Genomic DNA, 16,132 nt, shown 5'->3' with positions numbered 1-16,132 from the left:
CAGGAACTGAACAGAACCCATAGGGTAAAGGTGCTTTCTGGTTTGTTGTCTGTGGCTTGCGCAGCCTGCTTTCTTATAGGACCTAGGACTATCTGCCCAGGCACAGCAGCGCCCACTGTGGGCTGGGCCCTCCTACAGATATCAGTCATCAAGAAAATGCCTCCAGACATGCCCCCCAGGCTGATCTGATGGAGCCAATTCCTCAGTTGGCCCTCCATCTTCCTGGGAGGTGGGAACACTAATTTGTGTCAGTTTGACAAAGATCAACCAGTACTGAGGGAGATAGGAGAAAATGGAGTATGGGAGAAAGACTGGCCAAATTCAGAGACAAATGTGTCTGTGCATCTCAGGACAAACCAAAACAATACTACCGAGGGCGTGATCTGCCAGTATTTTTTTTTTTTTTTGGTTAATGTTAATTCTTTGGTTACTCTTGTATGACACGGTTATTGACTATATAAATCAGAGGTAAATATGGACACAGGTGAAGGAATAATTTGTATCCACATGCTTAAACAAATAGATCTATGACCTATAAGTCCCAAGTGATCCCGGCTTATTTGCCTTACAAATTCTTCACTTAGTACTTAGTTACAGTCTCCATCAGGTTAGGCTATCAGGAAGCTTCATGGCAGAAATTTCTCTCCCCCTCTGGAGGCCAATGCCCAAGGTCTGTGAGGGCATCCTTCTGGGGTCTCTTAGCAAAGACACAATAGTCTCACTCATGAGTGTTGTCTCTGTAGTTTAACCCCTTTCCAAAGGTTCCACCTCCTAGATCATTGCTTTGGAGGCCAGAATCCAACATATTGAGAGGGGACAAGCTTCTGCCACAGCACTCATATTAAATGTGGGTGCTTACATATTCACAGTGGAGTGCAATGGACTGAAAAGTACTTTGGGGTATAAAAACTTGAACCTGTCACGTTCTGGAGCATCCAGCATTCCGGTCTGCTTCCTTAAGTGGATAAGGGCGGTATTTACGCTGAGTGAGGTATCGCATCTAATAGTCCCTGGCACCTGTTACCCACAGAAACACCTACAATTTCATTTTTAGTTGTTATTTCAGTGGTTGGAATAAAACAGTGTAGTTGAAAGGTATTACAAAACCTGGCTCAAAACATACACTCAATATCACTGTAACAAAACGTGTCTGATTACTTCACCATTCATTCATACAGATGGCGAAGTTCGTCTCCCTCTGACGGGTGAGGAAGCAAACCAATGCAACAGTGACAGGCGGCCAGGCCGCTTGAAATCACGCCTGGGATGATAAGCTGGCAGTAGGCAAAGGGAACGATCTAAGGAAAGTATGAGGGCAGAATGATGCTTGGGTAAGCCACAATATGATTTCCTCAAGGACTGGGGGAAGCAAATGAGTCTAAAGCACAAATGCTTCGCATCTCAAGGCGGCACAATACAAACGGATTCAAAAGATTTTCCATTTAGGATAAGGGTACTGTAAAAGAATCATCGCAGGATTTGATGAATGAAATCCAAGGTGAACTCCTTACCTGAGACACTTCCGTGACCGCAGGCTCCGAGGGGCCTGCACAGCAAAGAGCAGGCTAAGTATCCTTAGGTATAATGGAATCTTAAGAGTGATCATTACAAAATATGACAGTCGCTGTGAGCATAAACACAGGGTTTTAATCATATTGACTATTGGTGAAAGTAAAGAGTAACTAACAGCTTTTATACACACATTCAGTTACGTGTGAACACACATGCACACATACACACACGCACACACACAGTGAGTGCATGCATACAGCAATTATAAAAATCCCTACTGAAAGGCAGCAAACCTCAGAGGTTTAGACTCAAAACCCATTAAGGTAGTAGGCTATGTTCTGAGGTAATTGGCTAAGTTTATGAACTCCACATTCACCTGTGAAATCCCACCTCCCTAGTGGCAGCATTAGGACACCGAGTCATGAGGGTGGTCCTCAAGATGGGGTTAGAACTGAACATCTGAGGACATAGCAAGATGACATCTAGAAAGCAGGAGGCCACCCTTGCAGGTCTGCTAGCACCTTCAGCGTGGGCTTCCCAGCATCCAGAACTCGGAGAGAAGGCTACCCAGACTGTCTGAGTTCATTTGCATCAGAGAAGCAATGCTGTTCCGGTCTGACAAACGTCCCCATGTTTCTTAAATCCATCCCACTTCCTCTCAGCCTTCAAATCAAATTTCATCCTTATACAAAGAATAATTTCAGGCAGCTGAAGATGTTAACTTCAGTCCTTCAATTAAAAAGTCCAAAGGAAAGCCAAACACCATGGCATACTATAACCCTAGCATATTTCCTTTCAGCACTTCCTCTTGTATACAGATGAGGATGCTTTCAGAATATTTTTTCATTATGAGTGGAAACCCAAGTTTTAAAGTACATGTTAAGTCTTCTTCCCTTCTCTATTTTCCTCAATAACAAATTTTATTAACAAATTATTTTTTTAAAAAAATCACAGGATAACTTTATTTATAAATGAATGCTATTTTCTCTGAACTTTAAAAACCCATGTTTTAAAGTGTACATTAGCCCTTCTTCCTGTCTCCATTCTCCTCAATAACAAATTTTATTAAAACGCCATTTAAAAAAAATCACAGGATAATTTTATTTATAAATGAATGCTATTTTCTCTAAACTTCAAATCATCAGTTACTCTTATAACAGAGAAGAATTTAAATAACACCACCGAAACGGAATGGAGACAAACAGTGCTACTACACGGCACCGTGCTGCAGGCCGGACGGATTGCCAATCAGTCTTGCAACACGGTCCACTTCCAGTGAAATGTTCAGGACAGCTAGGAAGCACTTTCCTTCATACTGACTTTATTGCAAAATGTCCTAGGTGTGGGCTCTTGATCGTTTTGGAGCTGATCAAAAGTGTGTGTTCTGTAGAGGCAGATGCCGAGGAACCACCGAGAGTACGACCTGCTCAGACGACAGCAGCCTTCAGATCCTTTGGTTTTACCACAAGCCTTTGGAAAGTGAGTTGATTAATGATTGTTCCCTCAGACTTTTATTTTACATAGGCGAACACAGTTCCTACACAGTCTGTGCCAACGTTCTTGACTTTTTCATGTCCATGGCTTTCTTTATCACACTGTACACCGAGGGCAATCTTATTTTATCCATATTTTTGCTGTAAACATTCAGAAATATGCCAAGGACAACTAGCAAGCCAGACCATATATACCTGAAAAGAGGAAATGAAACAGTGGATATTAACAAGGCAACACTTCACTGTTAATTAAGGCATACAATCGTTAGTCCATAGTAACTTTAATCATATAAAAACTTGCTATTAGAGGTCTAAAGTAATAGTATTAGAATTGTATGCTGAATGGAGAGGGGAGGGGTTCATGAAGCCTGGTCTAGTTTGCTTTCCACTGCTGTGCTAACGACCATAACCAAAAACAACTCAAGGAAGGACGGCTTTGTTTGGCTTACCCATCCCGAGTCCCTTTCCACAGAAGGAGGCCAAGGCAGGACCAAGGCAGGACCACAGAGGAACACTGCTTACCTGTTTGGTCTTTCTGGCCTGCGTAGTTAGCTTTCCTCATACACCCCAGGACCACCTGCCCAGGGATGGCACCGATCAGTGAGGTGGGTCCTCACATGTCAGTCATAAGTCAAGAAAATGCCCAGAGGCTTGTCTACAGGACAGTCTGATGGAGGTTTTCTCAGGTTAGGTTTCCTCTTAAAAGCAGACTCCAGACTGTGTCCCGATGACATAAAATACGAGCAGCAAAACCCTCGCCCCTAGTGAAGGCACTGGCAGTTGATGGAAGGAAGGGAGGACGTATCAATTTCCTTCAGGGATACAACCCCAGGTAGGTTACATATGCTACTGGGGATTGCCCGACATCCAATCATGTACTACCAGCACCAGGTAGACTCAGTAGTTAATCAAAAAGAGCACATTAAGTTGGGATAAAAACGTCAGGTGGGAAGGCCAAGAACAGTTGGAAGAGGAGGGGGTAGGGGGTGGATTTGATCAAATTCATTGTCTGTATGTTATAGAAGTCTTAAAAAATTATATTGATTACATACAGAGAAGAGTTATACAAAGTGAGAGTAATTTAAACTTTAGGGTTATTGGCATATTCAAAGTCTAATACTTACCAAAAGACTTACGACTCTATTTAAAATACCAGATTCCTATCTATCAAAGGCTACACTGTATAGCCAATATAGTACTCTGACTAGATGTCCCAGTTTAGTGGAACACAGATGATTAAAAATGAGACACAGTCTGAAGGCAGCAGAGGCTCACCATAATTTAATTACTAAAATATTAAATATATAAAAAGGTTATCTATAAACAATGCACAACTTATAACACATTGATGGGTATTTATTTTATAATTTTAATTAAGATTATATATTTGTAAACTAGGTTTAAAATTACAATTAGTGACCTATAAGAGTCACATGAATTATTTTCAAACATATAATAGGTAGTAAAAAGACTGCTGAACACTTTCATAAAAAGTCAAAACTAAATCATTAGGACACAACTTACAGACTATCTTCCTATTGTTTATTGCTCTGGAAAGAAGCTATAAACAAAAAATGTACACGCATGAATTTTAAACATAATTTACATATATACAAGTGGGAAAGAAAAACAATTTATTCAACACACACATACTACTCATTCTCACTGCCATGAGGAACACGCAGTCAGTCAGTCATCCTGTATCTGACACTCCACTCTCATCAGCACATTGACATACTCACTTCATTAACAGTCAGTCACACTGGACCATATACCTCACTCCCACTTGGTCACACTGGTGCACACACCCCACTACCAGTCAGTCACACTGATGTGTACCTTTTACCCACTCTGCATCTGTCATACACTTCCTTCTCATGCAGTCACTTGCTAACAAGACCACATTTCCACTGGGCTTTAGCTGGTCAATTTAAGTATATAAAATGATGTCCACAGATTCTTAAACTATCAAAAGGCACTTAGTAGATAGATTAGGATGAATAGAATTCTTTGTAGAGGAAAATAGGCTAACACATATTAACATAAATTAACATAAAGTAAAAGTTAGAAAATACTGCTGTTTAACACAAAATATGAAATCCAGTATCTAACTTTGAGACCCTTACATTACAAAGTACTTACTGAAATGTGAATGGCTTAGCAAAGAACAGAAAGGACAGGACGATGGTCATTGCTTTTCGTCCTGTTGTCACTGCAGGGAAAAGAGTTAGATGCATCTTACTGCCGCGGTAATATCTGGAAACCATTTGTCTACAAATATTTATAGCTCTGTATATGACAAGATACCAGAAACAATACAACCAACCAACCAAATTCATGCTGCCACAGAAGTAAAGGTTTGGAGAACTGGCGTTGATCCATCAAATGTCTGTGTACAACTGTAGTAAGTGTTCATCAGCTGCCTCAGCACAGGCTTTCCAGTATAAGAAATTACTGGGTAGAGCAAGGGTTATCTGAAGTGGGAACTTCCAGTTCTTTGGCAAGTTGGTTACATCAAATGGTATTTTCCTGGGGCACACAGGTGAAAGGATGTCTTGCTAAAGCAAACACTCCAAAGACTGTTTTCCTGAGGCAGACCAGGTGAAAGGATGTGTGGATACAGCAGACACAGGAAAGGACACTTGATGAAGGAGTAGGACTATGATCCCACAGTGGGGGACAAGCACTGAGCCTTGGTTTGGTTTCTCTGCTTCACTAACGACAAGCATGTATTGGTTCGCCTTACATAGCGTTGTTGAGCTCAGCTTGTGGTAATGCTGCCCCTGAGAGAAACTCGCCCAAGAACTGCTCGTAAGCTTCCTAAAGCAGCTTGCCGTTTCTGTGGTCTCACCTCAGGCAGGTGGGCAAGCCTAGTGCTTTCTTCAGGATTCTTCAGCTGCTTGGGGTCTGCCTACCTAGAGGACTGGTCTGCAGCTGCTGAATCTCAACTGGTGTTTGCTACAGGACTGAACTGCTGCCCAAGAAGACGGAGCTTGTCCCCAAAGAACTATGGCTGACCAGGTCCACTTCCCCCATAGCCTTAAACTTTCCCTTCTACTACCTCTGCTGGGCGGTGGGCTACAGAAGAGGTTGAACCCTTATTTAAATTAGGGTACAAAAAATTTATGCCTACAGTTATCCTTTTAAAATAGTGGAAGGTTCATTAGTACCCAGATATTCTGTCTGTTTCTGAGACAGGTCTTGCCATGTTTTGCTCATCCTGCTCTGACCTCCATCCCATTGAGATTCCAGGCATGCTCACTACAGTGACTTACAGGATTTAGGCATGGTGACCTCTGTGGATAGGACAGTAGTTGTGACAGTCTTGCTCTTTATACACTTGTATTAACTCTTCTTCCCACTCTGGGTATTACCCATCAACCTCTGCCGTAAGGCCTGAGACTGTCCAATTCAGTGCAAACAGAAGAGGAGCCACACAGCTCTCCATGCTAGCGTTCTACCCTCCCACTGCTTTTCTCAGTCCCAGACCTTGTCTCACAGATTCCTTCCTGCTCCTTGCACTTGACATTCAAGCGTGAGTGACTGAAGAACTTGTTCTGGGCACACATGTCAGAAGTCTTCCCTATACTTAGGTGTGGTCATGTGACTTAGGCTGTGGCCAGGAAAATATGGGTAGCTGTGTTGTTTTGAGGAGTGCAGCATCCTAGAAAGTTTCCACAGAGGGAGGACTGTATGTCTTGTAAATTCTCAGACTCCGTGCAGCCGCCTGGCAGGAAGCTGTGATGGTAGGGAGGGTAGTGAGGCCTAACCAAGGGAGCACGGTGAAGACAGCAGCATGGAGCCGGGGTGCTGCCTGAACCCCGACTCCAGCAGGCTGTCACGTGAGCTGCTTTACCTCTCCATACTCACGTTATCTGTGCATATGGTGCCAGCTGGTTAGGACTCACCCAAAATGGTGTCTAGCACACAGGAAGGGCTCTGTGTTAGCTATTCCTTCCTCTGCCTTTTATTAGACAGTAAAACCTTTCTGCCTCTATCATGGAAGCCGGTGTGCATCTACAGCTCTGGGAAACGATGCAGCAGTCACTGGTTCCTCCCACTCTGCTCCCCATCTCTCCAAATACATCAAAGGCAACCTTCAGTCCTCTACAGGCTGGACAATGACATCCTCATCACTGCTGAAGAAAGACACTGATCTCAGGGTGGGGTCAGGAAACATCCAAGGGAAAGGCTTGCAAATTGTAAAATGCACCTGCCATACTTTAAGTGCAAGGAAGACTGGAATTTCAGTGATCGATTAAAAGTATATAAAGGTAGTATTTTCCCTGAAGGGGTTTCATTCCATCATAGTTTTACAACAATTTCTTTCTAATGTATTTAATGTTTTTCATGAAAAAATATATATATATGACATAAAAATGAAGCCTTCAGGGCCAGGGATGCAGCTTAGTGGCAGCATGCTGAGGGCTGAGGGGGTTTCCTCAGTACTGCAGGAAGGAAAAAAATGAAATCTTCAAAACAGGAAATTAAGACCAAAACCCATTTCCTTTAGAACTCCACACAAGGTACTGGAGTTTAAGCTGGAGACAAGACTATTTTTAAGGAAGAGATCATACTTGTCTGTTCACAAAACAACACTGGAAAGAATGTTAACGTTTACTTCAACATAAACACTGTAAACATTTACTTCATAGTCTAAGCAAGTCTCCTACCTGTTACAGCCAGAAGAGCACCAAAGATTTTAATGAGGGCCAGAACAAAGGAGATTCCAAAGTAACCAGTGAGGGAAAACAGGAAGGCATAGCCATAAGTCCGAACAGGGTTCTGCGAGGAGTAAAATGGCCGGTTAGAAAAGTACAAAGCAAACCCAGGGGTATCACACACAATCAAGCCACAGATTTTAATCAACCTCTTGAGCGGCAGTAAGTCATTGCACAAAGCAGTCAAGCAAACAAACAGTTTTATTTAATGGAAAATCGTGATGAGATGAAAACCCTTGATTGGTACACTGGAAACTTCTTAAAAATTAACCTACATGGTAGAGAATGAATAAAAAGTTAAATATCAATCATTTCTGAGGACTGTTGTATTAAACAGTTAGCAATTTATATCAACAATAGCCATATTTGAACTAGGCAAAAACAGGACAGAGAAAATTATTAAATGTAAGATGTTTATTTTTTAAGACGGGATGAGTGCTTACCTTTGAACAAAATGCCAGTGCAGGACCCAGTCCACTGGTGCATGACAATCCCAACAGAATGTACACAAAACCGATTGAGTACGAATACAAAACCTGGGGAGGCAGAAGCAGGGAAATGACTATCACACTGAAAGGGGAGCTGAGAGGTCTAGACTCATTGTTAAATTTGAAGCAGATTTTAATTTTATCATTCCAAAAGAATAAACATGACAAAATCCTCAAAGCCACTTACAAGACACGAAAGACACCCTGAACACAGGAGATTGGGAAAGACACGACAATCCTCACTGTCATTTCCTAGCCACTCCGGCTTCTTAGCCTCCTCTCCGAGGGTGTGTCAAACAGCTTCTAACCAACATGCCTGCCTCAGGTCAGCTATGCTACCCCACGTGTGGGCTGCTTCCCCGGATCCTTACAAATAAGACCTCTGACCTTCAAAGGAAGACACTGAAGCTTGAGATTGTAACTTTGCTCCAGAGGAGAGCTAGAAGTTCCTAGGACAGGAACCAAGGCTTCAGTTTAAAGCCTGCCGACCTCTTGGCTACCTTGCGTCTCCAGGTGACCTGCCTGGTCTTAATTCTGAGGCCCTCTTTATCCCAGCCATGAAGAGTAGTGACAATAATCACAAAAATACCTGCCAAAGGTCACGTCTTGTTATCTTACGATGGCCGTGCTGTGCCCAGACAGCAACAGGAAACACAGTGGCTTCCCTGCAGTGTGTTCCCTCTGAACCCAAAGCAAGTGTGCTCTTGCTGTCTGTCTGTCTTTCTCTCTCACACACACAGTCACAGATGCGCACACACAGCTTTAGGAGTAAATAAATACATATCGAGTGTTGAAAGCCAGTAAACCTAACAACTACCGTTACACACACACACACACACACACACACACACACACACACACACACACACACACACACTTTCTCCCTCTAATATTATACAATTAAAAATAAAATAAAAATATTTTTAAAAGACACTTGAATAAAAGGAAAGACCTTGGTCTCACACTGAAAGAATTAAGTATACAAATATCATTCCCCTAAATTAACTTAGAATTTAATGTCCAATCATAATCCCAGTGGAATTTCTGGTTTATGGGAGGCTTATAGTAAAAAAGGGACAAAGGTCCTTACAATGGGGAACAAATGAAACTGCTTATATTTCTGTGGGCAAAGGCAGAAACCAACTATAGAGAATTCAGTTCCTACCTTTGCATGAGGATGTGAGATTTTTTTAAAAGGCATCTAACACAAGTGGGAAGGGCAGTGTGTTTAATAAACAGAACTAGGTTTTAGCAGGGTTTATTTAATAAAAATTTGAAATTATAGAACTAGCAGGTAACATGGGTGAAAATTTTAAAATCTTGAGTTGGAAAAGGCTTTGACAAATTGCCAGAAAGCATCAGTAAGAATTACAAACCTCCACACTGAGCGTTAACACAAAGAGGATACAAACAGAAAAACAATGTCACAGAGGTTTTTGTATACAGATAAAAGGTTACAGAAATTAATGAGGAAAATATGGACCAGTTATACTATGAACTCTTAGCAGTGACAGGCTTTCTTCTGACCTTCCACAGTATTCGTAGCATTATGCTCACGACAGCGATAAAGTAAGTTAAAGGGCACATTAAGTCTCTGGCACTGTAGCTATCAGAGAATCAGCTGTGCTGGGTGCTCACCATCTCGGAGTTGGAAGCATTGTGCAGTTTCATAGCTTTCTCCTGAACGTTCCCAATGACAGCATCTGCACACAGTGCCAGGGAGATAAGCATCACACCTTCAAGGAATAAGAGAACGATCCTCTTTAAACATACTGACTGAAAACAAGGTTGACCAGAAATTTAACTGGGCTAAAAAAATCAAAAGCAGACTGTCCCTCCCATTTGGCTGGAACGGTGACTACTGTGATCTGTAGCTTGTTTTGATAGTAGATGATATTAACATAAAAAGGATGGACACCAACAAACTGATTACTGCCAGCATCAGGACCACACTTCAGCATCATGTCAGTTCTCCTTAGCAAGGATGGTGTGACTGAAGAACAAGTGTAGATCCACTGGGACTGGGAGCCGCATAAAAGATTTGAAGGGGAAAAAACAAACCCCAAATATTTAGAGGAAAAAAATCACACACACACACAAACTGTCTTTCTAAAATATTCAATTTTAAAGGAACACATGGGCAGTTGCCAAGGTCATTTCTGTGGCATGGCTCCTGCCTGGAACTCTACGCACTGGCCTCTATAAATCATACTCATATCCACTGTCTCCATGCTCTCCAGGTAGCATCTGGTGAGAAGTACAGTTACAACTTAGGATCTGCCCTCCATTCCACAGCTGTCTCAGTTGCATCTAATGCAACAGTGACTTCTTCAGTCTGCCAGCCAGACTGCCTCAGTAACTGTTCAGGTCTGCAAGCCTCCCTTTCATGTCCACAAGTAATGTGAACAACACTAAGTTATCACACTGCAAACAGAATCAAATCCTAGGAAGCTGCATGCATGAGAACAGGCCTGGTTGTCCCTGAGCTTCACATACAAAGGAAAAGGAGGCATGGTTCTTTCTGTGGGTTTCATGGGGCTCACAGGCTTAACGTATAAGGCAGTGCTTCTCAACCTTCCTAAAGCTGCTACCCTTTAATACAGTTCCTCTTGTTTTAGTGATCCCCAACCATAAAATTATTTTCATTGCTACTTCATAAGTGTAATTTTGCTACTGGTATGAATCATAATCTAAATGTCTAACATGCAAGATATCTTCTATGTGACTCCTGTAAGGGATCATTTAACTTCCAGAGGATCATGACCCACAAGTTGTGAACTGCTGCTCTAAAAAACGGAAGGGACCAATGCTCACCAGTTTCCTTCATGGAGTATGTCTGGGTTCTAATTCTTCCAAATGTGCCCATGAACTCAGGAAGGAGAAGCTCTTGGTGCCCGAGGTGCACCTTCCTTGGCTGTCCTGACCACCCCTCTGCTGTCCTCCCACTGCTGCATGTGTGTGTTCTCAGCCTTCCTTCCTGAGGTGATGCCACATTATGTCCAGATAAGAGCAACTAACCCTTGGTGCCCTTTACCTAAGAGTGGGCCTGATTTGTTCCGGAGAGTTCTGATCTTTCTTGATATGATCTTTTCTTTCAAACAAAGATCACCCTTCTTAGTTATTAAACTGCACAGCAACTGGGGTATTGAAAGGGAGCGAGTACACAGAATAAGGTTTGTCTTAATCTTTTAATGCTTTTCTGACTCTGTTTACTTGGAACAACATGTCCAGCCACAATCTGCCACAACCAGATGTTATCATTCTATAGCCATACGTTGCTTTCAACACTTCATTGTTTCCAGAGAGTTGTCTTACATCGAGCCACACGCAACCTTATGCACACACACACACTGTTGAGTCAGGGGCATGAGTGGGTCACCCAGAAGTAAGGAATATTGTACACAGTCCAAAACAGAAAGGTTGATTACACTGTTTTCTTAAAGGCTAAATTTAAACAGGATTAGGATACAGTTTATAAACAGAATGAGTATAAAGTTATGAATCACCTCAAAGCACACTGTTAGCCTGGTCATAGGTGAGGTGAAAGTGTGACTTGTAAAGGCAAGCATCGAACAGCATGAAAAATGGTTCTCACACCTCTGACACCTCCTCTCTTCCCACCAGCTCTGGAGGAGGTCATGTTCTCGCTATTCTACAGAAGGAGAGTAAAGGGCCTGAAGTCGTCCACTTTTGGTTAGAATTCACCACTGCAGTTCATGCCTTCTCTAAGTTTATTCTTCAACTAGAAGAGCCAATGGTGTCTGTTTTCAAAGCAATGTCTTGATGTGAAAGTCCGTGATGTAAAAATAGAAATTTCCTGAAAAGTCTTGATTCTCATGGCAACAGGTGTGACTGTGAGAATTCTCTGAATTGAGCAGGGAGGGGGGCTCTGATGGAAGCTGAGACACCGAGCTTCCTCCAGACTGTGGCTGTTAGAGGGCTGCCCCCTGTTAGAGGCCCAATGGCTGTGTTTACACAGGTAGCTCAGGCAGATCACTAAGGCTCGGAAGACTGACTGATAAATGGTCTGATATTTAAGAGCAATTGAAGATCTAATGTAACCAATATTTTTATTAGAGAAATAATTAGTTTATACATTGTGCTTGCTGGTATTACAATAGTGTTCTTAGTAAAACTCTTTTAGTAAGTTTAGGAAAATACTGTATATACAATAAATGTCCCACATACCCACAAACAATTTATCTGAATGATTATTAAAATAAAAACAGGATTCTAATGTTTATTTTTACCCCTGGACATATTGTGATACTTATTTGGCTTTTGAAAAATATAAATTTAATTGACAAAAGTTAACATAGCACATATCGGAGAAAACTGTAAATCACACACAAACAGTTCTATTGATATTGTTATTGTGACTTCCTCACACGTCTGTGCGCAGGTCCAGGTCAGCACACACACGCCAACCCTCATGTCTCTGACAGCTATTGATGTAACCCGGAGCCTCCTGTCATGCCTCTCAGCGTTACAATGCTAGAGCTGGGATACTTTTACTACAATTGGGAAGGTCTGAAAGTCTCGTTAAGTGGGAGACTCATCATTTAAAATCTTCAAGAAATTTTACAAACTCTTATTCAAAATAAAATGCAACTAAGGAATAAAAGTCCATTCCTCACCTGTCAGATTAAAGTTTGGTGCAATTGTGCTGTCAGCAAGGGTAAACCAGATCAGGCCAAGGCTCATGCACACTGCAGCGGACACGTCTGCAAGGTTGTACCTCTTTCCTAGGTAAGACAAGAGGAAGGTGGCCTCATTATGCAAATATTTGCCTGGCCTACCACCAGACCACAGTGCCTCACCAGGCAGAATATGATGTGCTGTTCATGCCTAATGCCCAGAACATAAAAAACACACAGATCAAGGCATACAACAATCCTAGGAGGTTTAAGATCACACCAGGCACCACGTGTTCTTGTAAGAAAGAAATGGGATCCTATCTTATTATTATGACAGGAAAACACAAGTCAAAAGCACACACATACACCGACTACTTAATTCAGGGTATGTGGCCTGAGTCCACTTGGGGAGGACTTTGTTGTGATATCATCAAGACACTCACACAGACTGACATGGATGTGATGTCACTGGCAAATTTATCTCAGAGGAGCATTTTCATATTCCCAGTCTACTGGTGACAAAGCTTCCTGACATAGTGCATGACTGCCATGTGTGAAAACTGAGAAAGGAAAAGGTATATTCCTCAATCTTAACTATTTATAGAAATGAGTATGTCTTTTATTTATTAAAAGGCTACAGATTTTCTTGCAATTTGTAAGTTTAAGTCTACTGAGGGAAGAGAGTAATGGGTTTAGCTATTTTAAACATCGTTTCTGCTTATCAATATCATGTGAAGACCATTAGACAGGGGAAAGTTCACTCATTTTCTATTGCCTCTATTTTGGAAATGACATGTATTCTAACTTTTGGTAAAGATTCTAAAATGTGTGTGCCTACTCACAAGTTTTAGTAGAGACTGAGGTATTTTCTCCCTATGGACAAACCACTATCTGAAATGTCCAGGGAGGTGGCTGGCACACCTGGTGACCTGTAAAAGGTCAACTCTGGGAAGGCATCTTGATGCATATACCAAGAGCAGGCTGCTTAAGCCCTTCAGTGATGGCAACAACCTCAAGACAGGCATCAGGCAACAACTTGATCCAACGCTTGCTGCTCTAACTGCCTCCTCCTTCTAATCAGCTCACCCCAGATGATCATCAGAGAGCTGGTGCAGTCAGGGAAGAAGTGGGTCCGCTCAGATGGGCTTCACTATGTGAATACAGCATTGTGGGGATGCATTAAATTCCAAGATAAAAGAAAACAAAATAGTGGCTATTCTCTCTCACATCCAAATTATGAACCTCAAATGCAATATTTAGAGAAATACCAGTGTTTTTATGACACCTTTTTTTTAACAGATGCTGTACTATAACAATTTCTAGAGTGCTCAAGAACACTGCTGTGGACATTTAACTGTTTTTCCTAATGCCAGATGCCACAACATAGTTGTGTGCTTCAAACAGTATAAAACATATCATTACTGTACCTTGAATAAAAACTCCTCCTAGCATAACAGGAATCAGTTTGCAGCACTTGAAGATGACTTGGGTTGGGTAATTCAGGTAGCCCAAGGAAGTGTTTGATAAGCCCATAGTACCCACAGTTAGAAAAGCTATTATCATGTAGGTTTTTCCTGGTATTCTGGAAGAGACAATTTTTAAAACTTTCATTGTGGGACCCAGTTCACAGTACTTTAAAGATGATGGCTTACAATGTGCTTCACTGATTTCCTACATGTGCTTCACTGTATGGAAGCATACATTTAAAAAGTCATTCGTTTCAAGGTGTAACACGGCTTATTTGTACACGATATTGATAAAAATCACAATATACTTTTACTGAATCATCAATGAGGAATCTCAACCATGTGTTAGAACAGTAAGATACTGAGATTCTAACTCATGTATAAATGCTGATCAAAGAATTTGTTTACAGTAGCTCTAGGTGTAGATAAAAACTATCTTGATTTAATTCATACAAAAAGAGATGATTTAAAAATATATAGGCCTCCCAACAGTTACGGCCCCAGTCACTAATGTTGTAAACTAACTTTTAAATTGCTGCTGTTAGCTAACTTTTCCATCCAGCATTAGGAAAAATGTGACCACCAGAAAAGTGAAAGAACTTCTCAAGAGCTAGTGCCTGGGCTTGACAACTCCATGCACAATGTTGCTACAGTATCTTAAAAATCACTATCCCTTTTTCCACATTACAATAGTCAGCTTCAGGTAAAGTTTCTGATGCTGTTTTTGTAACCTCTAACTTTTTTAACATTGGCTCTACTGGGGTTTCCTGAAGAAGAGTCTGAATTTGCTATCTTGAGAATTTTAAGCCATTAGTATGGTCATATGCTCACTCTGAATACTTATTAATAGTTTAAAATAATAATCTGGCATACTGGTGTGATGGACATAAAAAAGAATTATTCGTGTAATTTGATTATGCTGCGATGTAACCTACATTCAGGCATTTACACTGGCATTTAAATCAGATACAAAATCATACTTCCTCCATTTTTTTTTTTTTTTTTTTTTTTTGGAGACAGGTTCTCTAGCCCAGGTTGCCCTCAAATTCCTTATGTAACAGGAAAACCTTAAGCTTCTTCTGATGGACTTTCTATGTTCTGGGATTATAGGCATATGCCCCGAAGCCTGGCACATGTGGTGCTGGGGAAGCCAGAGCTTTAAGCATGTCAGGCAAAGACTCTACCAACTGATCTATACCCAAACTCTACACATCTTTTATATGGGTAGACATATACTAAAATATTTTATCAGAAAATCAATTGAAACATATTATTTACCCTTTCAACTTTGACATTTTTCCTACTTAAGCATTAATGCAGGAGTAAACATTTAAAATCCAGTGCAAAGAACTGGTTCACTCATAGAGTAACCTTTAATTACTACAATTGTATTTCCTCAGCGTCCCTGAACTATGGTCAATTACAGTCCTTATCAGCAAAGGAGGAAACATCACTCTCACAGCTAAGTACAAAAACCAGAACAAAACCATAAATTTCCTCAAAGATAAACTGTGAACAATGGTGGCCAGAAAGCAAAAAAAATTCCAGTCAGTTAATGTATGAGGAAAGGTTACAAAAGCAGAATACAGGTAGAAAGGGTTATCCTAGGCTCAGGGGCTCAGGCAGAAGTTCTAACCCCTAGATGAACTTTCTACCTTATAAAGATGCCAGCCTTCCTCCAGGTCCTGGCTCCTCATGGGTGATGAGGAAGGGCAATGGCTAAGAAGTTGTTATTTGGTGAGCAATAGCAGCACCGTGTTTCAAACATGGGAGCTGTGATGTTACTTCCCAAACACTCAAGCCCAGAGCTCAGAC

The 16,132-nt window shown here is 41.3% G+C and overlaps 1 protein-coding gene across 28 annotated transcripts in view; it reads right to left on the bottom strand.

Moving 5' to 3' along the window:
- Positions 1 to 2,446: 2,446 nt before the first annotated feature.
- The window catches only part of Slc35b3 (solute carrier family 35 member B3), a 26,438-nt gene continuing 12,752 nt past the window's right edge, over positions 2,447 to 16,132 (bottom strand). For 6 of the 28 annotated variants that reach the window (XM_225253.11, XM_006253856.4, NM_001107346.1 and 3 more), the window contains 7 exons: positions 14,279 to 14,433; positions 12,852 to 12,959; positions 9,853 to 9,950; positions 8,170 to 8,262; positions 7,679 to 7,790; positions 5,148 to 5,217; positions 2,447 to 3,200 (listed from right to left, as the gene is read on the bottom strand). In XM_225253.11, coding sequence (XP_225253.5) covers positions 3,050 to 3,200; positions 5,148 to 5,217; positions 7,679 to 7,790; positions 8,170 to 8,262; positions 9,853 to 9,950; positions 12,852 to 12,959; positions 14,279 to 14,433 — 787 coding nt within the window. In that variant the 3' untranslated portion in view covers positions 2,447 to 3,049. Of the gene's footprint in view, positions 7,145 to 7,678; positions 7,791 to 7,909; positions 7,998 to 8,169; positions 8,263 to 9,852; positions 9,951 to 12,851; positions 12,960 to 14,278; positions 14,434 to 16,132 lie in introns of those variants that run through there. The other 22 variants (XM_039096463.2, XM_039096468.2, XM_063276388.1 and 19 more) reach the window with 17 other exon arrangements.

This window comes from Rattus norvegicus, chromosome 17, assembly GCF_036323735.1.
Source record: "Rattus norvegicus strain BN/NHsdMcwi chromosome 17, GRCr8, whole genome shotgun sequence".
Taxonomy (NCBI): domain Eukaryota; kingdom Metazoa; phylum Chordata; class Mammalia; order Rodentia; family Muridae; genus Rattus; species Rattus norvegicus.
Note: the sequence above shows the minus strand (reverse complement) of the source record. Positions and strands in the feature narration are given on the sequence as shown.